This window comes from Malaclemys terrapin, chromosome 2, assembly GCF_027887155.1.
Source record: "Malaclemys terrapin pileata isolate rMalTer1 chromosome 2, rMalTer1.hap1, whole genome shotgun sequence".
Lineage (NCBI taxonomy): Eukaryota > Metazoa > Chordata > Testudines > Emydidae > Malaclemys > Malaclemys terrapin.
In genome coordinates, this window is record NC_071506.1 from 135,541,865 (window position 1) to 135,566,310 (window position 24,446).

Consider the following 24,446-nt stretch of genomic DNA (forward strand, 5'->3'; position numbering starts at 1 on the left):
CACATGTCCTTTTAGAAAGACACCCAATCTTGATATCAAGACTTCTAGTGATGGAGAATCCACCCCAGCCTTAGGTAAGTTGTTCCCAGGGTTAATCACCCTTACTGTTAAAAATGTGCATCTTATTTCGAGTATGAATTTGTTTAGCTTCTCCTTGCAGCTATTGGATCTTGCGTGATAGATTAAAGAGACCTTGACTATCAGAAGCCTTCTCCCCATGTAGACGCTTCTAGACTCGGACAAAAATCACCTTTTACCTTTGTCTTAGATAAACTAAATAGACTGAGTTTCTTTAGCCTCAGGTTTTCCACACCTCAAATCATTCTTGTAGCTCTTTTCCAAAAGGTGAGGGGAGGCTTTGGTGATTCTTTCCTTAAAATCAGTCGAGTTACCATGTAACACATCTAGAGAAACCATTCAAACATTAGCTTGGCTGTGGTGTCCCAACCACAAAATAATATGTTTATTTTTTTCCACCACTTTTTTTGTCCTTTTATTGATAAAATCTACACAAAAGCTAACTCATCATCATAATTAATTAAAAAAACAAAACAAAACCAATGCTACACATTCTCCTGTGTTTTAGAAATTGTGTCAGCCATTGAGTTTCATTGAAATGCTCCTGCTTTATGCATTTCCTTCCAATCCATTTTCGGCACATTGCATCCATCTGGGTACCCAAAAGTCCATTATTTTTTGCCCATGCCATCTCTGGATTGTAAATGTGTGAACTGATATTCCATCATGTTTCCCCATTTTTAGAGCCCAAATGGTAATTATAGTGTCGACAATGAAGCACGATGAAGATAGTAAAAAATCCAAAGCACCCTCCATAGTGCACAGCATGTGTCTTAAAATGTACATGCACCCAAGGTTTTTGTTTGTTTCTTTCTTTCTTTGTTCTGCTGCATCAATTGCCAACGTCCTTTTGGTTCAACACAAGCTGTAATGCCCATGTTTGAAGTTCAAAATATTAGCGCTTGACCCCTCCCCCCAAAAGTAAAATAAAATAGCCATCATTTTGTTGTTTGATTTAAAAAAGGAAAGAAAAATCAATTTAAACAAAGCTTTAAGAGTAATAAACACTTAATAAAGAAGCTATGACTGACCCACCTTGGAACCTCCCACCTCGTTTTTACCTGTGGTTCTCCTTCTCAAGAACCGTGCAATGTAGAAAAATCAAATATACAAACAGAACTCTTAATCCATCCCTTTATGTAGCTAGAGTGAATCTATTTTTAATAAGAACTTGACAATCTCTCTTTAATATTTACACCAAGGAGTTTGTTTTAAAGTTTTAAAGCAAAAGAAAATCTTCAAGTTCTCAGCGCTGAATTGCAAGACAGAATTTCCACACTTTTCTTTCTCCCTTTTTCTTTTGTTTGTGTTGGAACATTTGCAACTGGAATGGTAGATTTTTGTTTTTCTTGTCCTTTTCTCTTCTGAGATGGAAGTTCCTCAAAAGAATTCCCTACTCCCACCCATTCCCAAAGAAGCGGTCTCCATGATTAGTTTGGTATTCTCTCAATGTAAATGGCTGGAGCGGCTGAGCGCGCAATTGTTGCTATGAAGCTGTGGTCTCGACTGAGTTCCAGGTTGGTGGTCTCAACCTGCTCCGCCCGGGAGATGGTGTCGTACGCCTTATTTACATGGAGAGGCTTGTGGGCCTGGCAGTATCCGATCACTGGTTGGTCATAGCTGTAATAGGGCAAGGTCTTCATGGGGTGAGGGACCTGCATCAGAAAAAACAGAGACAAAAAGAGAGAAACATGTGAATGATATGCTTAACTAGGTGTTTGTATAGCACCAAGCACAATGGACCCTTGGATAGGTCAACCTCTTGGCAGTATCACAATATGTTAAAAAATAATAATGTTTAAACACTTTTCAGAGTCTCTCTGAGTCTCTTTCATAGAGGTCTAATTCTGCAGCCCTTACAGTTAGTGGGAAGCACTTATGCTTAATTCTCACTAGAATAAACAAGACTATTTGAGTTCCATTGTAGTCAATGGGACTATTTGTGGATGGAACACAAAACTATGCAGAGGGCTCAAGTGCTGCATAGACCCACCCTATCCTGGATCTCTAGATTCCAAGGCCTATCCTAGATCCCATCTCTCCCTTTTATTTGAATTCCTTGGTAAGCATCTTATCATACACTGACATAAAAAACAAAGATTTTTAAAAATACCCCATACTTTTAAACGTTAATTCTAAAAACTAAATATAATTAATAGCAAAACATTAGATACAAATCTTTTCCTATCTGACTTTGCAAGTAATTTAATGATCTGCAGGAGATGAGCTGATCAAATTGAAAAAAGCTTGCTCCATGGGGGTTGGCGAGAATCTACAGGAAATACAAGTTACAGTTTATTCCAGTAGTGGTAGAAAAGCTAAACTCATCACAGCTGGAGATATGCTATCTGTAATTCTATCTAGTAACAAATACTTCTTTAATTCCCTTCCAAGCTTTAAATGAAGAACACAGATCTAGTTCATCATGAGTTTTCATTGCATGGTATACTTCGTCCAGACAGATATGAAAAAGCAGTGCATCTCAGAGATATTAATGTTAATTATAACTTTTATTGTAGAATGAATGTGACATACTGTACCTCAAAATAGCACCCTGTACCCCCCTATTCATATATGATTGTGATATTTCATACAAATATGCCATGTAAGATATGATATGAAAGGTCATGATCTGCTGAAACCACATGTTCTGTCAAAATATGTATATCATTAGTGTGTATGACGTAATGAGATTTTGCTGTATGGCTGTTACTGAAATATGCTGTAAATTTGCTAGGGACATACAAAGGACCCCCATCCAGGTGGGTGTTCAATTACCATTAATCAGCAGGAGAGTTGTAATCAAGGGATTTACAATTCAGTGAGGGCTGCCCAAGCACCACACAATGGGAACTGCTCAATTCTATGACTCAGTTGCACAAGACAACACACTAGGGGGATTGCTCAACCCAGTGACTCAACAAAGGCCACCAGGACATGTCTGGGCAACTGGCTTCTAGGCACATGGACTGAGGATATAAAATGGGGAACAGTGGCAGCATGTCTTGGCCTTTCCCCACCTACGCTGGAAGCAACAAGAACACTAAGAAGATGAAAACTTCAACTGAGCAGACTGGTCCAGGCCTGTGTATTGAGAACTGTAACATTCAGTGGGGGAGAAAACTACTTGATTTAAATAGTACCTAGTGTAATAAGGTTTAAGATTTATATTGTGCAATTATCTTTTATTTTCTTTGGTAACTATCTCTGACCTTTTATGCCTACCACTTATAATCTCTTAAAATCTATCTTTCTCTAGTTAATACATTTGTTTTATACTTCACCTAAAACGGTGTATTTTGCTTGAATTGCTTGAGAAATCTCAGTTTAAAAAGGCTGGTGCATGTCCTCTCCACATTGAGAGAGGGGAAGACTGGGTAATAAATGTACACTGGTCAGGCTTCTGACCAGGGCAAGATGGTACAGCTCTGGGGTGCAAGGCTGCGGAGCTGGGGGGAATTACGTTGGTGCCTTTCTCTGTGTGATTCATGAGTGGCTCTGGGAGCATTCATGCAATCTAGCTGGGTGTGGGGCTCCACATGCTGTTGTGCTGAGTGATAACAGTGCCTGGTCACTAGCAAAGCATTGTGGTCACAGCTGCTTGTCACTAGCAAAGCATTGTGAGAGACAGCTTAGGCTGGAGAGTTAAGGGGGCACAGTGGTACCCCAATTCCAGGTTGCTCCCTGGGGATCCCATCACAACGTGTTCCTCCTGCATTCAAATCTAATAGGTAGTAGTTTTGTCCTTTTTCTTTACAGAATGCTGGAGGGACTCCAAGACACTCCCAGTTGCAATTCAATTGAGAACCTTTTCATCTTAAATGCACCAATGCAAAAGTCAAACCTCTCAGAAGACTTTGAAATCACAGCTGAGATCACTTATGTACCAAATTCAGCCCTGGGGTCAGCAGATACAATTCTCATTTGAACTGGGCTTTGCACCATTTTACAACAGTGTTTGAATTTGTCCATAGCCTTTAAGGCCGGTCTTTATGATACAACAAAAGCCAAGGATTCCTCGTTTTCTGTAGATCTTTGTCATTGAGGTCCTGTGCTTTACAGTAATAATATACAATACATTAACCACGGGGTCCCCCTGTGTACATCATTGTTTATTCCCTCTTCTCCGAACAGGAGTTAAAAAATCAGAATCACAACAATATCCCTAAAAAGCATTTAAATGTGTTTTCCTTATCAACAGTTCTCAGATGGTCCAAACCATCCCTTGATCAATTCAAGGTGTTTTCTCTCCTCAGGATCCCTCTTCCGCAGACAGGAACAATGCCAGTTAAAGAAACAGTTTTGCACATTCCTGAGATCGCACTGAGAGCTTGTCTAGACTGAGGATTTTTGCAATGATGTAGCTACACTGACTTAGCTGCTGGTACAACAGTGTAGATGTGCTGGGCTTCATTGGTTCAAATATCTCCAGCATAAAGAATTATTTCTTGAAGGAGAGAGCAATGATCTCTTGCAATGGACAGTTTTTTCCCTTACCCGTGGCACTATCTTGCCATGCCCTGTCTGACTGCAAACCCACCCCTTTGTAGCAGGACTGTTAACGTATCTGCTTTTATTAGACAGGATCCAAAACACCAACCAGTAGAACTAGTCCTGGAAGCAGATGTGTCAGAATACTGCAAGAAAAGCTATTCTTAAGGTATCTTCTGCCAAGACTGAATATAGAAGTGCCAAAAGTCTCCCAGGAAAGTTCGCTTTTGGGAGTTTTGCAGTCCATACGAAGAGTTTGGAGGAGCATCTGAACATTTGAGTGCTTTTCCAAATCAAAGTCAAACTTAAAGCCTTCAGAGGATGGTCTGCCACAAACGGGAATGTCCCTTCATTTCATGAAAGATATGATCCACGAAGACATCAGGGGCTGATTTTCATTTACACTAGGATCCCTTTACACTGCTGCATTAGCTTACATTTATTCCCATTCCAAAAGGTTTCTTTACACTGACCGAGTGGCATGAAGAGACCTTAGTGCAAATGAGAATAAGGCCCATATGTACTTTTCAGAGTATGGGCCTGATTGTGTAAACTGTCAGTCATATGGGCAGTCCCTATTGAGGTGACTAGTTGTACGACTATTCATGTACAAGGAAAAGTTGGCAGGATCTGACCCTATTGTGAGTAATGCTGAACAGTGTTGAGGAAATTGGTCATTCTAAAACAAGCTGAAGCGATTAGATTATCTACTGAAGCACCATATGGGAACTTGATATAAATTCCCACACAGGGAATTTATAAACATAGTAAATCCAGTCTCCAGAATAATGAATATCTTGCTTCATTCAAGAGTAAGGAAGGATTATGGTTAAGGCAGCGGACTGGGACACAGGAGAATTAGGTTCAGTTCCTGGCATCAGCCATAGCCTTCCACAAGTCACTTAATCTACCTCGCACAACAGTTCCCCCACTATAAAATGGGGAAAATGCTACTTGCTACCTTCTCTCAAACTGTAAACTTTTGGGGGCTGAGATGTCTGTACAGTGCCTAGTTCAATGGAACACCTATCTCAATTGGGGCCTCTCTCACCTTAAGTACAGACCACATCCACTCTAGGTCTCCTTCTACCACCATGCTTTATTATACTGTTCCAGCTGGCCAGCATCCTGTAGTGCTGTTTACATATTTACAAGTCCCAACCATATCCCCCACTTGCTTCTCAAGAAAGGGAGCAGTACCAGCAGCCATTACTGCCTGTCTTTCGGCCCTCTGCTTCCCCCTTTCCAGGGCTTCCTTCCTCTCCATTCATCTGTTCCCAGCTCCTGGGGTTGCCTCCCCCTCTAATTAGCACTTCAGCTGTAGCTCCACTTGTTAATTGATTCTCTAATTAGGCCCCAATTAACCTATATTGCTGGGGATTTGAGTGACAGTGCTGAGTCAGCTTCTGACTCAGTACCCTGGTTACAGGGCTCTCAATTGCTACTGCAACACAAATAATAAACTACAATTTAAACATTCAAAGCACAAAACCAGGTTACTATAAATACTATAATAAACAAACTAGTACCTAACATTTCTACAACCCTTTGCATCTGAGGATTTCAGCACCCTTTACAAAGGAAGACAAATATGATGTTATTCTCACTGTGCAGGTGAGTAAATGGCGGCACAGAGCTGATACTTGAGAGCAAATCCATGACAAAGGCAAGAACAAAATTCTTATATCCTAGCCACTAGGCCTATGTTCTATTTGTTGTACCACTCTGCCACCGGTAATAGCTGCAATTTAGGCTACAAAAATTTCTAAATTTGGCTTTGGAACATCGTAAATTGTAATGAAGACAAACAGTTGCTTAGGAAGGAGTACAACAGATACAGAAAGCGCTTCTTTCTTTTATGATGGATCACAATATCCCATTCAGTCTTTGGCTAAGTGTACTCTTTCATTATTACACTCCAGGACAGCACAGTCCAGGAGAACGAGTGAGGCAGAGACAGAGAATGAAGAATGACAAGATATTTGCCACAAGACCATGCACCAGTACGTATCTGTTAGCAATCATTTCTAAATGAATTATTTCCTTTTCTAAAAGTTATATTGCCTAATGATATTTATTTAGGTTTAATAGTTTATTTAATATAGGGAAATAAATGTTCCTTAAAATGAAACATACTCCAATGTCACTGAGATTTATAGATGACAACTTTTTTTTTCAGTAAATCTTTGTACTCAGGAGGGATAATCTAACTTCATTTTAAATGTTTTTGTATAAGGCCATATACAGTCTCTGAAGTGTTGCAAATAGTTGATTAAGTAAATGAATGAGGTGCTATCTGTTCTTTGAAGTAAGCTTTGACTCTGTCAACCAAAAAAACTTATTATGTTAGAAGCACTAAGTGTTCAGTAAGGTTTTGAGCTAATGGGCTGTATTAATTAGCTGGTATTAACTTCTGAAGTCTTCACCTCTGTAGATCTTCCCACTAAATGGTCTAAACATTGCAGTCTTAACAGCCGCCCACTTGAAACAAACATTCCATTACAAGCAAAATTTACATAAACCCGTATCTGAGGGATTAACATAAAAGATTCAGTGGGTGAAATTTAGGAATGCAAATCTTCCCTTTCAAACTGAAATTAACATTGGAGAGGTTAATAGCTCGACATCCTCATGGCTGAATAATAACTGCACTAAAACAAGCAGAAGAAAGCTGAGTGTACCTGTCACCAAATGAAATCTGGAGCAGCATTAAACACATGTTTCTCAGGACTTCATGCTTGTTCAGTTTTCTCTTGAATGCTCAATAGTGGTGAGCCTGATTCTCCACTCAGTTGGGCCCCAGTTCATCAGAGCGTGTAAGCACATATTTAAGTTCACCCCTATTCAGCAAAGCACTTAAGCATGTGGACAAGAGCTTTGATGAATAGGAATGGACTGCAGAATTCGGAAGCTGCACAGATTTTATGGTGGCATAACTCTGTTTAACTGGAGTTACCCTTGGCAAAGAACAGCTAAAACAGAATGTAAAATCCGGGCCAATAGTTTTGCTTACCTACCTCAGAGAGCTGCCAAGAGAGTGAAATAACTAACATGTAAAGTGCTGTAATGAAAAGTGTATGACACTAGTGCTACTGGTTTAATGAGAAAAGACTTATTTAAAAATTCTTTCAATGGCTAGAATTCAACTTGGGCTTACTCATTTTACAGCAGAGTGCTGTTAATTAACATAATTAATAACCAGTCACTCCCAATGATGTTTAGATAAGGAGATGCCGTTGCTAAGAGCTGATGTAAAGAGCTGCTAGAGGAGGTACTGCAGTAAATGTGAAAAGTTTGTTTTTTCACACAGCCCACAAAAATAAAAAACTAAATCTTCACCTTCATCAACTATCACTTGAACATGTTTTAGGGCCTGATCTGGTGCCCACCAAACTCAATGAGAGTGTTTTCATTGGCTTGAGTGGGCTTTGGGTTGGAACCTTGTTGAATATCCACATAATCTTATTATTGTAATCCATGCTCTTTCCTTTCCTTTTTTAGTATATTACCCACACTTGATTCTGCAAAGTGGTTAGGGTGCTAGCCTGGGACTTGGGAGACCCACTTTCAAGTCCCCTCCATGCCACAGACTTCCTGTGTGATCTCACACAGGCCACCTAATCTCTCTGTGCATCAGTTCCTCCATCTGTGAAACAGGGATAATAGCACTTTTCTACCTCACAGGGGTGTTGTGTGGATACATATACTGAAGATTGTGAGGCAGACATATATTACATTGCTGGGAATCAGATAGGAAGTTATGCCCGTTCTGAAAATCAGTTCCTCTAAAGTGTATCAATTTGGACATCCAAAAATCGAGACACCCCAAATCTGTATGTGTAAATATCTTCTGTGTGTTCCATTCTATGCATCTGAAGAAGTGGACTGTAGCCCACGAAAGCTTATGCTCAAATAAATTTGTTAGTCTCTAAGGTGCCACAAATACTCCTGTTCTTTTTGCGGATACTAACACGGCTGCTACTCTGAAACTTTAGAAAATTTGGGTCTTGTAGTTAATTATATGGGGACCATTATAATTTACTAATTTCCAATACTGTTGGCTCATGTGCCTAAATACTTTAAAAAAAATATTCACAGAGCTGGTCCTCTCACTCAGGTGGAATAGTTCAATCACCATCCCACTTAATTAGCTGAGTTTTCTTCTCTAGAAAATAAAAATAAAGCATGAAAATTCTCAGCCAGGTGAGTGCTCTGGTTGCCTGCACCATAGTGCTTTGCAATTAAGATAAACCCAATTTACATTTACCGTGTATACTCGTTCATTAGCCCGTTCGTTTATAAGCTGACCCACCAAAATGGATAGGTAAAAATAGCAAAAACTGTATGACACTTTCATAAGCCAACCTTATACTTCAGAGGTTGGAAAACTTTGGCTCCTGGCCTGTCAGGGTAAGCCACTGGTGGGTCGGGACGTTTTGTTTCCTGGAGCGTCTGCAGGCATGGAGCCCCTCAGCTCCTTGTGGCCGCGGTTCGCTGTTCCCAGCCAATGTGCCACTTCCCGCAGCTCCCATTGGCTGGGAATGGCGAACTGCGGCCACGGGGAGCTGAGGGGCTCCATGCTCACAGATGCTTCAGGTAAACAAAACTACAATGTATGAGATCAGGGATTGGCAACCTTTGGCACGCAGCCCTCCAGGGTAAGCACGCTGGTGGGCCAGGACGGTTTGTTTACCTGCCGCATCCGCAGGTTCGGCCGATCGCGGCTCCCACTGGCTGCAGTTGGTTGCTCCAGGCCAATGAGGCTGGCAGGAAGCAGCGCGGGCCGAGGGATGTGCTCTGCGGACGCAGCAGGTAAACAAACTGGCCCGGCTCGCCAGGGTGCTTACCTTGGTGGGCCGCGGGCCAAAGGTTGCCGATCCCTGTATTAGATATTCAATTCAATGATTCCATAGAGTTAAAAATCATCAAATTTTGGAGTAGACCCGTTTATAAGCCGACCCCTTCTTTGATGCATCACTTTTTTACCAAAAATATTTGGCTTATGAATGAGTATATATGGTGATTTATTTCCTAAATACGTATTTATCTAATGGTACTTATTGAACAAACCACATTCAGTTAACCTTTAAAGTTAAGTGTATCCATACTTCCTGAATGCACAGACATTGGACTTATGCAGGTAATATTTTCTCATTTGCACTAATATTTAATGTCTCAACACAATGGTTTTGTTACTGAATTAATATGTCTGCTGTTAAATCTAATTCAGAGTACATTTTATACTGTATATTATTTAATGTAAAAAATAAGCAAGATATGAAGACATAGTTTTAGGATTAGTGGAATACACAGCTTCACCTAATACATTAGCCAGATATAATTGAAATAGGAAATTTTAATTAATTTCATGCTGTTGAAAGATGATGAGTTGAAAGCCCTGGAAACTAGCTTTGGAACTGATTCAGGGAAGCACTTAGGCATGTGCTTAATTTTAAGCATGTACTTAAGACCCATTAAAGTAAATGGGACTATATAGAATAATAGAGAGTTATACAAATGTAAGCTGGCAGGACCCCATAAGGTCAGCTAGTCCATTCTCCTGCGCTGAGGCAGTATGAAGTATACCTAGGGCATTGACATGAACAATCAGTCCCATTTCAAAGAGCACTAACTCAAAGCACTCCAACAAACTGTCAATGTGCATCAGCAGTCTGCACACAGGCAGTTAGAGCACAGCAGGCTAGTGCAGGATAGGTTCACTTCCCAGTTTACTGCGGTCTGATTGTTCACGGAGAGAAGCCCTTAGAGCATGCTTAATAGAATTAATGTTTTCCGGACTCAGGCCCTTTACCCACAGAACAGGTGCAAGCCTCCATAGCACCGCCAATGTGCACCAATTGTGACCCGAAGGTCCAGCACAGGTGAAAGAGTAATTTAGGACTTGACCCAAAGCCCAATGAAGTTAACGGAAAGATTTCCATCAATTTCAGTGGAACAGATCCTGTGTCTCCAGACTTCAGCCCTTGGACTTTCTGCTGAGTCTGCCAACTGCTAAGAACCATCACATCTCTAACCACCTTACATTCCAAGTGTAAGGCACATTTCAACTGTGCCTTTGCGAATATACACAGAAAGCAGAGCTACACATTACACATCTAGTATTTTAAATTATATAAACCCATGTACACATATACACACACACACTGATCCCATTTTCAGTTACTGTAAACAAAACAACAACAAAAATAGTTTTCAACCCCCTTCCCTCCCTCCCAAATTTCACTGACATTTTCTGCAGAAATACCTATTTGGATTTTTTTTAAATCTACATTTTATTTTAAAGATCAAATGAAAAATTCTGACTCTACAAGGAAGTGCTAGAAGTCTCATGAGAAACCCCGTTCATGGAAAATATCGCAGCCAAAGGGATGTGCATGAATTTGGAATAAGCCTCAGTTAAACAGCTCAACTTCAGCCTTGAGTCTTATCTGAACTGCTGTTCTGCAAAATCTTTGCCACCAATCCTGACAGTCCCCCTAGGTATGCCAAGGTTCAAAAATCCTACAGAGAACTTTGTCTGAGTCTAGAACAAGGCTGGATTAGGCCTGGAGCACTGAGCAGAGTTCAGCTGATAAAATGAGAGGGGCGGGGTGTGACTTCCTTAATCTGTTTACTGCAATTTCATGTTCAATTTCCTTCCCACGCCAGAGAGAAACTGTTTCCTAGCCTCCTTTATTCACTTCCCACCAAATCATGTCAGCAGCCTATGCAACTTCCACAAAGAGAGGACACATGCCAGGAAGGACCTAAGGAAGGTACAGTCATGGTGCAGAGCCCTGCCTGAAAGATGTAAAGATGTCAAGGTCAGACCAGGCTCTCTCAGGATACACAAACCAAAACTGCAGCAGAGCCCCTACAGTGCAGCCAGACAGAGATTGCAAGAGAAAGAGACAGAAAGCACAGGACCGAGTTGTCAGACAGAGAATCACCAAGTCCGTACCTGTCAGCTTTCCCAAGGAAAATGAGGACAGGATGTAGAGCAGTATGTAGGGTCAAAATCTTAGGAGGGAGTATCACCTTGTCTCCATCAAAAAGGGGAAAATCTTTGGTTGGGTGTGCACTAGGAAACCGCTAATAACCCACAGCTTTAAAATGCTGTACAAAGCCAACTTTCTGCTAAATAAAGTACTTTATCTCCCTTGATTTTCCCCCCCTTTCTCTTCCTGTGTCTTTTATTTATTAATATCAATGTTCATTTTCCATCTTTTCCCTGTTGGCTAATTTGTCCACCCTTTTCTCCAAACCTACTCCCCTTCTATTTCTTTAAATTATTTTTTCCTTTTCTGATCTACTCTGCCTACTTTTGCTTTACTGGTTTGTCCCCATCTCTCTAATTACTTTCCCCACATTCATTTCTCCCCACATAAGTCAAAATCCTATGAGCTGATGTGCACGTGTGGTGCCCTGTGCCCATGTGGTTTCTTGTTTGATGCAGCATCATCTATGGAAATATCTGTCCTAATGGATCAACAAGCAAAATCAGGGTCATCATGCTCCTTCCTAGTTCCCCAGTCCAATTTGGACGGGCACAGAGCACAGGTCTTGTAACCTTCCACATATGGTTGCTGAGAGGAAGTTGGCGCATAAGCAAGTGTCAGAGTGAATTTGCAGGTTTCACCTTTCAAATGCAAATGAGCTGACAAGGGCAGTGAACAGCATGTGCTACGGCTGCCATCTCGGCCAACACTGAGGATTGAACAAGGACCTCTCAGGCCAAATGCAGAAATATCTACAGCTTCAGCTAAGGAGACAGGTTGTGTAACTGCATCAGACACACATTCTCTGTGGATTGGAAAAACAGTGCACACTGACCAGTGCTTTCCACATGCAATTGTGATACTGATTACATATTTTATAGGACCAGCTCCCGTGTGCTTTAAATCACAATTAATATTTGTATCTATTTATTAGATTGCATCTCATCAGTAAAGTGCTAGAGAAGAAGTGTTCAAAGTAGGGGCTACAAATGAGAGTCAGGGTGACAAAAATCCTTCACTTCCCATATTTTTAAATGGAAGAGAGGGATCCGAGCCAGTTGGAGAGAGTGTCTTAGTATGGAAAATGTTGAGAACCAACAGTCTAGAGAGTAATTCAGGATAAAAAGTACTATAATATCAATTATCATGGACATGCTTCATGTTAAGTTTCTATTTATATTTTATAAAGGGTTAATAAATGGTTAATAGATATAGTAATAGGTAATAGCTATAAGCATGGTAAAGACATGAGTGGTATGTATTAGAGGGGGTTATAAGCTCATTAGTTTAATAGATTATTAAAAGCCATGTTTATAAGGCTACTTATGGGCTTGCTGAACAGCAGTGTATAACAATTGACGAACCATTTATTAAAATAATAATGCAATACACTTCCATAAACTATTTAAATATAATATAAAAATGAGACGATTATGATTATTGTTGTCCATCCTTCCTTGCAAAGGTATATTACAGGTTACAAGCCCCCAGATAATGTCATCTTGTTAGCATGCCTATCAGTTTAATGGATACAATATGCAAACTGGAATTTTATTCTTTCTTTCACTGAGTCATTTCTGAAGATAACTAAGGGAGTATCTGTCCTACCAGACCATAACAGTGCCTGCCCCTTTAAATGCAAACCTTTCACTGGATTATTTAACTGGACACACTACTCCCAATTATGAGAGGGAAAGTCATGAATATCCCACTCTTCTGTCTGTGGGCAGATTTCATCTTTCAATCAGTAAGTGAAATGGTTTCCCTACAGAAAACTACTGGAGAAGAGAAAATCTTTTAAACCCTGTTATTGTTCCTTGGGTAAGGTTTTTCTTTTAAATTGCTTTATATTTATTTTATAGAGTAACTGTTTCTAGAAGAAAAAGACCTTTTTCTGGGAAGTATGATGAGAAAGGCATGGCAATTTTTCACGTTCTACTGTGGAGGAGCTGATAGAATAACCATATTATTTATTTTATTCTGAAAGTCATTGATACTGCTGCTATCACTACTAATATAATTTCCCTTATGAAAGAGTCCTATAAAATTTAAAAGGGATGAAAGGGTGATGTTTTCAAAGGCATCTAAGTCACTTAGAGCCACAAGGCTAGATTTTCAATGATATTAAGGCATCTAAAGATGCAGATAGGCTCCTAATACAATTTTCAAAACTGCGTAAGCCCCGTTTCCTCGTAAGTGCCTAACTCCCATTGATTTCAAGTTAGGTTAGGTTCCTAAATACCTTTGAGGATCTGGCTTGAGCACCTAATGTGAGTTAAGTACCTAGAACTTTTGAAAATCCCACTAAGCAGCTATCTGCATCTTTAGGCCCATACACACACACCCTCCTTTGAAAATCTGGCGCACAAATCCCAAAGGACTTCTGGGCCAAATTTTCAAAGTACCTCATTTTCTGTTTCTATTCATACACCTAAATATGTGATAGATTGTCAAGAGCTCAGCTTGTTGGTTGCTAAGCTCTTTGAAAATCTGGCTGCAATAGGAGCAGTGGGGTGCTGTGCACTTGTACACCCCTGGCTCTTATTTTGGGGCCTAAACGGAGCCTGAGGTGTTTTGAAAATCTGTCCATTGAGCTCTTAAGTGTCTAAAGCCCAGATATTCAAAGGTATTTAGGCTCCTAAAGATACAGATAGATAGGCACCTAATGGGATTTTCAAAAGCTCCTAAGCAGGTCAGGTGCCTAGCTCACATTTATTTCAATGGGATTTATGTGCTTAACTTGCTTAGGCATTTCTGAATATCCCCTAGGCACCTATCTGCATCTTTAGGTAGCTAAATACCTTTGAAAATCTCCTCTTTAAGCACTTTTTCAAAATCCCACTGTAACATTCCCCAGGGCGCAATCTGAACTGTTGGACTGCTGTGTCCCCTCAGCTCTCCAGCCTGAGATGCTTTTTACAGTACTTTGCTGAGGAGTAGCAGCCCCTCCAGGCTCTGCTCACTCACAGACACCAGCATACAAAGTTACTGAATCCATGCATTATATACAGGGAGACACCCACATATCCCTTAGACCCAGCCTTGCTTCCCAGAAATGTGCATCTTGTACTGCTCAGTAGACCACTGGACAGTACAAGCTCATAGATAGTTCGTCTTTCCAACAATGGGTAACGATTACGCAGCAGGCTTGTTGACCTCAGTAGGGATTCCCAAGCTCTTCAACCAAAACACTCCAGCTTAGATAAAACAATAAAACAAACACATTAACTAAAGAAATAGAGATTTTAAGTGATTACAAATATAGATGCATATAAATCAGGACAAAAGAAATAAAAGGATAAACATGCAAGCTAGTTCCTAAACTAACCAAGGCTAATAGGTTTAAAAGCGAGAAAGGAGTTTTTCTCACCAACAGCTGCAATACATTTCACAGGCTGCATCTTTTCCCAGCCTGGGACCATTCCCCGCTTTTGTTCAGTTCTTTGAGAGTCATAGTCGTGGTCATGAGCAGACAGATAGGAGGAGGAGAGGGGTGAGGTGAAGGTCACTGTCTCTTATTTTTTATACCCTCCTGCTCTCTTTGAGGATTACCTCCCACCAGGGTACAGACAAACAATCTCCTGTATACGTGAGGTCGGAAGCATTTCTGAGAGGAAATGTAAATTCTTTGTCTACACCTTCCCGTTGCTGAAGAATGGCTGCTTAAGTAAGTGATAGCCCACTTGACTTTGTTGATACCAGTCTGGGGTTGCCAGTGTGTCTTTGTATCTGAAAAAAATGGTTTGTGGGCATTAACCAGACTTGCAAAATATTTCAGGAAGAATCATATGGCAAAATCTCATAATTTGACCTACAGTGATGTTACACATATTTCGGGAGCATGACAACATTCAGCAGATTATGAGTTTTCAAATGATACCTCACAAGGCACACTTTGTACAAAATATAACCACCATATAAAAGTGGTGATCATGGGGTACAGGGTGTCACACCCATACTAGAGGCACTCTCCCTTGCAGTGTTGTGTATCAAAAGTAACTCCACTGAATTCAAAGGAATTGCACTGGTGTAAAATTGGTGTAAGAGAAGAATAAGTCACATAATTTTCTTTTAAATTCTATGTTCCCTGCTATATAATTCTACGGGTTGATTTAAAATTCTATAGAAAGGTTCACCTTCTCCATAAAATACTATACAGTTTTGCCCAAAAGGACTGCCAACAGCGCCCAAAACCAAAATTCAGTCTCCACAGTCCATCTCAGCGCTACAGCTGTAGAAGGTACTGAACATCCTGGGGGATGCACCTCATAATTTCAAGGGTAACGACCATCCCTCTGAGAGAACCATATGGGCCACCCAACGCTCCTCATTGACAGAGATATGGTCTTTATTCTGCCCAGCTACACTGCCCTAGGGCAATCATTCTTTTGGGGAGAGTCTCATGCGTGGCACTGAGCATGCCCAGAGGTTCCAATGGGAGGTAGATTCCTCCCAGCTTGTCTGTGGGGAGACTGAATAGACTGCCTGGCCTACAATGTTGTGTCCATAAAGACTACTGTAGTGGTTGAACCAGAAAATCCCAGCACTGCTAGTAGTTAGGGATGCAAGTTGCATCAGATTATGTACATCCTCCCTCCCTCACCATTTCAGCAAAAAACATATGGAAAGTCAAAACCTTTCCCCTCCCATTTGATGGTTACTCCCAGAGTCAAGCATACCCCCATATTGCCCCAGCATATAGGAGAGAGGGAACATTATCTACATTGGGGCTACTCAGGGAACAGGGAGATCCTTTACGTGAACTTTGGTCTGCTAAATAAAATATGGGCCAGCATCTCTGACCTGATACGATACCCTATACCCCATATGGACCCTGGACCCATGTTCACCTCTTTTATATGGTTACAATATATTTTGTACAAAGTATGCCTTGTGAGGTATTATTTGAAAACTCAATCTGCTGAACATCATTGTCCTGTTAAAATGTGTGTATCAACATTTTATATGGAGCTATGAGATTTTACTATATGATTGTTACTGAAATGTGCTGTAGTTCTGGATAATAGACAATTTTCTCAAAGACAAAGGCACACTGGCATGCCAAGTAGGTGCTAAAAGGCCATTACCTGCTTAATTGGAGATTTACCAGCAGGGGAGTTGTAAACAAGAAATTTACAATACACTTGAAGGACAGTTTGCAGTTCACATATGCCATGGCACTGCCTGACCTCATGACCCAGCAAATACTTTTCCAGTACAAAGGATCAGAGAAGAAAAAGGAGAGAGACAGTGGCCTCCCCATCACCTCTCCTCCCGCATCTCTACTCATGGCAGGAAGATCGCTTGAAAGACATAGGGACATCACTGAACTGGGGGGAGTGGTCCTGGCCTGGAGGTTTTCCAGCCAGTACAGACTGTAGAAAATTTTTGGGTGAGAGAAACCTTTTTGCTTATTAGCCTTGGTAACATTTAGGAATTAGTTTGTAAATTTATCTTTTTCTTTCTTTTTTAACCAACTCTAACTTATATGCCCTATCACTTAAAATCTTTCTCTGGTTAATAAACTTAACTATTACCTTAATAACAAACTTGTTTATTGTTTTGTCTAAACCGATGTGTTTAGTTGAAGTGTTTGGGAAACCTCCATTTGAGACAAGTTTGATGCATATTCATTACCCTTTGTTGGAATGACTAACTAATTATGAGCCTGTATGGTCCAGTGGGCTACTGAACAGCATAAGACGTACATTTCTGGAGGGCAAAGCTGGGACTGAGGGATATGTAGGTGTTGCCCTGTATCTATTCATCCATCCAAGATTGGAGAGTTAAGGGAACAAGCAGTTCAGGTTATACCCTGGGGAATGTCACACCTGGTTCTGGTGTAAAAGGAATGGGATCTGGCCACTGCTAGTTGGATGAAAATCCTTCCCCGACCATCACTGGATGGCACTTCCCCAATGGGTAAGGGTTGGGGGCGGAGAGTTCCTGTGCCAACTACCCCCCAAGATCCTGACATAAAGAGCCTGCCAGGAGAGGGTGTCAAGAGCAGGGAGAGAGATGTTTGGAATGGGAAGGATTGCAACTCTTTTCTGCCAGTTCACAGCTGGTGTATGGTCCATAGCCAATTCTCATAAATTAAAGCAGCCCCTATGCTGCTCTAATTTATGCCACGTCTGGAACAGCTTGAGAATCGGGTAGCTTTAACTGGCTCTCCCCAGATTTCAGCACAGGAGTGATGCTAGCCCTATAATTTTCATACTGGAAATGACATTAAGCAGAGACTGGTAGCTGAAGTGGAGCCTCTGTGAAAGGTTCCTTATAGCATTTGAAAAACCAAGCACATAGCTTCTGTCAAGGAAGAATTATGACAATAAGGGAAAAGGTAGAGTTGTTTTTTCCGTGCAGTGATCATAAAGATGGCAACCTGTTCCATCCATTACTCACAATAAATATGTACAGTCTTTAATATGAACATTTGATAATGTTGCTGCCAGAGTGACAAATGAAGGCATTGGAGAATGAGTGAAATAAGTCTTTGTCTAGTATTAAATATTGGCTTTCCATTAGATATGCTCAGAATTTATAGCATGCTGGAGTACTACCCGGAAATTGATGGTTTCCTTAAAGAGTTTTAAATATTCTTTTAAAGTTGGACAAGAAATCTGCACATGGAGAGACAAAAAAAATGTATTCTTAAAGTTGCAAATGTGAGGCAGAATGCACAACATTTTGTCCCTAAGATCGGGATAGGTATAACTCAGAGACCATGACAACTTTTGCCTAGAGATTCAAAATGTTACAGGAAAGGGAGGACTGGGTGACTTAGAGAAGTTGTTAACAACAGATGTAAGGTTTTCCTTCTACACATTACTGGTTTGAATCTAACCTGAGCATAGGCTGATCAAACAGTTAGGGCTTCTCTGTGGCTTTTGTGAAATGAGTTGATGGGTCTCAGCTGCTTTGAGTAAATAGTTGACCATAAAACTGCCCCAACAACTAGCATTAATTAATCTAAACGTGCTAATGAATCTAACACATTTTTTGAAATAAAGAAGCAGCATCACAACAGATAACCAGATACAGAGCCTTTCACCTCAGGTTCCAATCTAGTCCCAGGTCAGCAGTGAGCAAAAGTAGCTCCAATGACCAAGATTTTTGCTTGTGACTTGGGATGCAAGGTTTAAGTTTTGGGTGCTCAACTTGAGACTCCTGATTTTAGAGGGTGGGTGCTGAGGACTTAAAAAATAAATCAGATGCCTTTAACGTGTCTCAAGTTGGACATCCCAACCTGATGCAGCTTTGGCATTCTATATGGAAAAAGAGGTTAATGGCTCTCCATCCAGTCCCTAAAGGAATGGTATGCACATCACAAAGCCCATCCGCCACCATCACATTCACTGTTAAGTGGCACCGGTGCTAACCTTCTTAATACAGACCAAGCTATGCAAACTCAGCTGTCTACTTACGGTCTGTGGATCAACAGAAGGGTCACATGGTCTGTGGATCAACAGAAGGGTCTAGTCTCTGAAGCTGCCAGTCAGGAAATTCATAAGTTAAAGGGGGGGAAATGACACTGTAAACTAAGCAAGAGTTCAAGGGTTTGTTGTTTTTTGTTGTTTTTTCTTGGAGAGACTGTTTTATATGCCAATCTCCTCTAGGATGGACTCTCTCTGATAATGGAGAATAAAGAAACTACAGGCATTACAAATCATGTTCTCCTCCTTCTTGCATGCAGGAGGGACCTCCTCTAGGCCTTCATGCCTCAGCAGGACTCTGTTCATGAGAAATTACAAGAGTTTAATTGCCTCCGCTTGCTCCTAGCAGTGAAATCAGCGTGCACGGGCGCACAAACATATTGAAAAGCACATTAATCCGACACCATAAGGGATAGCTTTTCCTCTTGACGTTCATATGTCACTCTCATTAGCACTAACGGGAGCTGTGTGCCCACGCTGAGAGGAGACTGCAACCCCGTGGTTTCCAAAAAAGTACCGATCTATATGACTCATGTTGGCGGCGAGGGTTTATATAATCGCCAGCTTCACTGAAAAGGATGGGAAATTGCAGAGTCAAATAACAGGGAAGAGAGTGTGGGGTCCAGTGGTTAGAGTAGATCACTGGGAGACAGGGCTCCTGGCTTCTATTCCTGGCTCCAGAAGGGAGTGTGGTTTTAGTGTCTAAAGCTAGGGAGTGGGAATCACAATTTCTGGCTGTGGGTGGGAATGTGGTCTATTGGAGAGAGCAGGGAATCAGGACTCCTGGGTTCTATTCCTCATTCTGGTGGGGGAGTATTGTTGAATTGTTAGAGCTGGAGGCTGGGGATCAGGACTCCTGCAATCTATTGCTCACTTTACAGGGGAGCATGGTCCATTAGAAACAGCAAAGAGCTCAGAATCAGAACTCCAGAGTTCTTTTCTTGGCTCTGGAAGATAGTCTAGTCTAGAGGTTAGAATAGGCAATGGGAAATCAATATGCCTAAATTCTATTCTCATCTTCTGTACAGACAGTGTGTCTGAACTTTGGAAATTACTTCATCAGTCTTTGTCTCCATTTATCCAGCAATGAATGGATACCGCTACTAACCTACCTGTGTATTTTAATGAGCCCATTAGTGTGGTAATTAGGCACTATCTAGGAGTGCTGTGAGTTTTAATTAAGGTTCATAAAGTGCTTTAGAAATACAAAGTATTAGGAAAACTCCCCTTGACTTTAATGGGACCAGGATTTTCTCCCAAACTGAGCATACCGCTTGAAATGGATGTCTGTAATAATGGCTTCTTATTGCATTTGAACAGATTACTAAAATGGCAGTCAAGCAAAACAAAGGGGAAAAAATCATATAGGAAACAATATTAGAAAATTAATAAAAAAAAAAAACTTTGGTTCATGCCTTACTCATGTTCTATAGACACTGTGGATATCAGAGATCAAGCAATTAATGTAAGATTGTCCAGCATGGCAGGCAGGGATATTTCACAATGATAGCATTTTTTTTTTTTTTAATACTCGCCAGAAAACAAATGACTTTTTCGTTCCTCGGGGCAAGTTTTACAATATGTAGGGAAATCAACAGGAAAGACGTTCAAAATCCGCAAGAAAATTGAAAGAAAGATCAGTCAGGAAATATTCTCAGCTTAGTCATCTTTGAAGCAAAAGAACCTTGAGCATACCCATTAAGTTACTCTATGAAAGCAAAAGGAATCAAAATAATTACTGAGCAACAGCAGTTTATGTGGCATTTTAAAAAGATTAAGATCCTGCCTCACTGAGATACAGTCTAAAGTCCCGGTAGTGCATTGTGTAGCATGGGAGCCAACACCTGTGCAGACCCCCCTTTGAAGCCAATAGGGTTCTGGGCAAGTTCAGCAGTCAACCTTGTCACTGCACTGTGTAGGATGAGGGCCTAAACTACACAGCCAATATAGGTCAGACATGTAGACAGATTTTTTGAGCTCATTGGCTTAGCAGAGATGGCCGAGGGCTGTGACGGAGCTGGCTAGGGCTCCCTGATTCTCTGCCCCAGCCCTAATGCAAGTTAGAGCAGCCTGGAGGTTGCTCTAACTAGTGCCATTTGAAAACACTCCCCTAGTGACTATCTGCCCAATAGGGATAGCCAGAGCACATGGGCTTCTAGCCACTCCTCTTCCCCAGACTTCCCCATCACCTGTGCTCCGCATTGCTGGGGTGGAGTGTGGGAGCTGGCTATATTGACTCTATACCACCTGGGACACCTCCCAACCAGGGGAGTTATGGGCCATCTCCAGTCCCTGTTCTCTACCTCAGCAGAGTGGACCAGAGAATCTGGCCAATTATATACTAGATGTACCAGATGATTAGATTTTTTCTTTTGATATGTTTTACACTCCTCTTCACCTCCTCCTGGTAGGGATGGTATAAGCCTGACAATGTCCCTTGAAGGATAATTTATTTTCCTTTCAATATGGTAGATATACATGCAGGTGGCTTGCAACATATCTAAAGAGACACGTCACAGGGAATGCAGTCTGGTGCTTTGAATGGGCGATTTTGAATAAAAACTTCTAGGTTCTATTCCTGGCTTGGTTACTGACCTGCTGGCCACACTTAGGGCAGGGGACAGCACCCATGGGCAGAGAGCAAACAGAAGCCCATGAACCATTCGAGTTCTTAATTGTGGCGCTGGCCTTCTGCAAAAGGGGTGAGTTTTAGCCTTTGTGAACTGTGATTACTAAAAAGTAAGAAGAAGATCACAAAAGAGATCAGTATCATCATCATGAGGATCGGAGTCAGACTATCCACTTACTGGCTATGAACCATAACAACCTTATTCCCTTCTTTCCCTACTGTAACAAATACACAGCACTCTCGGACTATGCTGCACACCACAGCCACTCAGAACTTAAAGCAGACGTCGGGGACATAACTCAGATCTTACACCAAACACACATGATCCCCTACCACCGGAGCTAAAGGATAATGCCCAGTAGGAAGTTACCAGTGTAGAACATATATTTGGCACATTGATTCTGAAAGGCAGTGTGGTTAATGACAGAAGACTTGGATCTGTGAAAGCAAAGATTGTGTTCTGTTTTCAACTCTGCCAGAAGTGACCATATTAAATCCTTACTATAAAATGGGGAGATCACTAATTGCTTGCCATCCAGGGTAGGGATGTGTGTCCTTCAGTAATAAAGAGTACAGGAAGAATTTAACGATGGTCTGTCAAAGAGGTGAGTCTTTAACTTATGGTCTCCTGGCTCCCAGATCTTTTTCATAGTAATAAAGGAATTTTAATGAATGCTCCCTCTGTTTTACTCATAAAAAATGGGAAATTGACTATATTGTGTAAACCTGCCTGGGAGCCCGAGACCCACTCTGAAAATCAGGACATTTTCAGGGACATCTGATCACCCTAAAGTATAGGACCTTGGACATGAAGTTCAGCAGTTCTGATCCTATCCAGCAGGGGGAAGTGGTACACAGCATGCTGGCTCATTACACTATGTGGATGATGAGATTTTATGTAAACCTAGCAAAAAAAAAACCCACAACCTCACAAGCTCTTTTAACACAATCAACATTAATAAATGTATATGCAAAGCAGCTGCTGTGAGCTTAGACCATTATTGTGTTTGAGCTCAGCAACGGTGATGGATAGTACATGAAAAGGACTAGGCTGAAAGAATACTGCAGAAGAAATAAAACCTGTCCTGTGAGCCCTGCAGGAGCTGCTGTTGGAAATGTCTGCAGCACACGTCGACAAGGGACAGTATGCTTGACCAGCCTCTAAACTAGTCAGGCATGAACCGAATAGTTACTCCAGCTACTCGGCTATTTTTCAGACTTGTTCTGTTTGGGAAAGGTAACCCTCAAAAGGGATCAGCAAGGAGGCTAAGCAATTCAAGTGTGTGTGTGTGTGTGTGTGTGTGTTGTATTAGTTTGGTGCATCACTGGAGTGGTAGAACAGGAGGCCATAGCTGTTAATAACCTTCTGCAAGGGGACTCTCCCTTTGACAAGTTTATACGAGTTCCAGCCACCTAGAACAAATACTCAGTTTGTCTAGTTCATCTGTAAGATCAAGGCAATATCACAACCAGGTCTCTAACTAGGAAGGTGTAACAGACTGGAAAAAAAAAATGAAAATAATCCCTCTCAACCCAAATCTATTGTTCTTATTGTAGGGCCTGGGGAGGCCCTAAACAAAACGGAGGCTCTGTTGTGCTAAGCAATGCTCATGTGTTTAGTAGGAGACAGTCCTTGCCCAGAAATGCTGACGAGCTAAATAGAAAGCACAGGCGGGAGAAAGGAATACAGCAAACAAGCAGAAAATCTAGGAACTGATGCACAGACTGTGGGCCAGATTTTCCAAAGAGCTGAGCATGGTGGGGACTGAGCCCTGTTAAAAATCTGGCTCTAAATGACACCCCCCCCCCCATGAATTCACTGGCAGAGCCAGGGACTAAACCCAGATTGCCTGAGTTTCAATCAATACCTTAACCACAAGACCATCCTTTCTCCTGGTTCTGATGCATTTTTTTGCTCTTGACAAAAAACATTCGAGCTGACCCTCTGAACTTTTGAACCAGGGATTTGCCTATTGCTAGTTGCTGCGTATTAAGACATATGCTAAGCAAGTACCTGTATTTTGTGTTTTAGCCCACGAAAGCTTATGCCCAAATAAATTTGTTCCTCTCTAAGGTGCCACAAGGACACCTCATTGATTTTGTATTTTCTCTCTGCATCTTCAAGATTCTGAGGCTTGAAGCAGAGCATGAAGGAAGGCTGTCCATTTAATAAGTCAGATGGTGCTTCATCTCAGGTGCAACACAATGTTCACATTCCACTGATGAATAAAAACAAGAGGAGGAAACTGGCCAAAGAATGGCTCTCTGGCCCAAACCCTCGGAATTGGTGTACAGCCCTGACGACCGGCTATGTGCTGGTAATATCTGTGGAATGCTGGGGTAAAGAATCCTTTCCTCTCCCCAGGTCATGGAGTGGCTGCTTCTGTAGCCCTAAAGATGCAGTGAACCTCTTATTCATAGATTCATAGATTCATAGATTATAGGACTGGAAGGGACCTCGAGAGGTCATCGAGTCCAGTCCTCTTAACACTGCCTATCCTGCTGCTGAATGCTAGAAGGAACACAAAAATATTGGAACATGACTCAAAGCCAATGATGAACCTGAGAATGGAGCAGGGTGCAGAGAACAACCCTACAATAACAGCAATGTAGTGCAGCTAGAGGAATATGAGAGAACAGTGGGCCTGATTCTCAGTTACACTAAGGCCCCCATCTACTACTTTGGGAGCATAAAATGGTCATAAATAGCCTGTTGAGAATACCCCCTGCATTGAGGGTCTCTCCAGTCAATGCTGAGCTGGTGTAAGGGTGCTACACCATTTCTGCTCCCCACCCAGGGTAGAGGGGAGAGAT

The 24,446-nt window shown here is 41.4% G+C and overlaps 1 protein-coding gene across 3 annotated transcripts in view; it reads right to left on the reverse strand.

The window, feature by feature from the left end:
• Nucleotides 1-424: 424 nt before the first annotated feature.
• LRRTM4 (leucine rich repeat transmembrane neuronal 4) overlaps nucleotides 425-24,446 on the reverse strand; it is a 410,871-nt gene continuing 386,849 nt past the window's right edge. For 2 of the 3 annotated variants that reach the window (XM_054016735.1, XM_054016734.1), the window contains one exon: nucleotides 425-1,733. In XM_054016735.1, the coding sequence (XP_053872710.1) occupies nucleotides 1,509-1,733 (225 nt within the window). In that variant the 3' untranslated portion in view covers nucleotides 425-1,508. The remainder of the gene's footprint in view (nucleotides 1,734-24,446) is intronic. The other variant, XM_054016737.1, reaches the window with a different exon arrangement.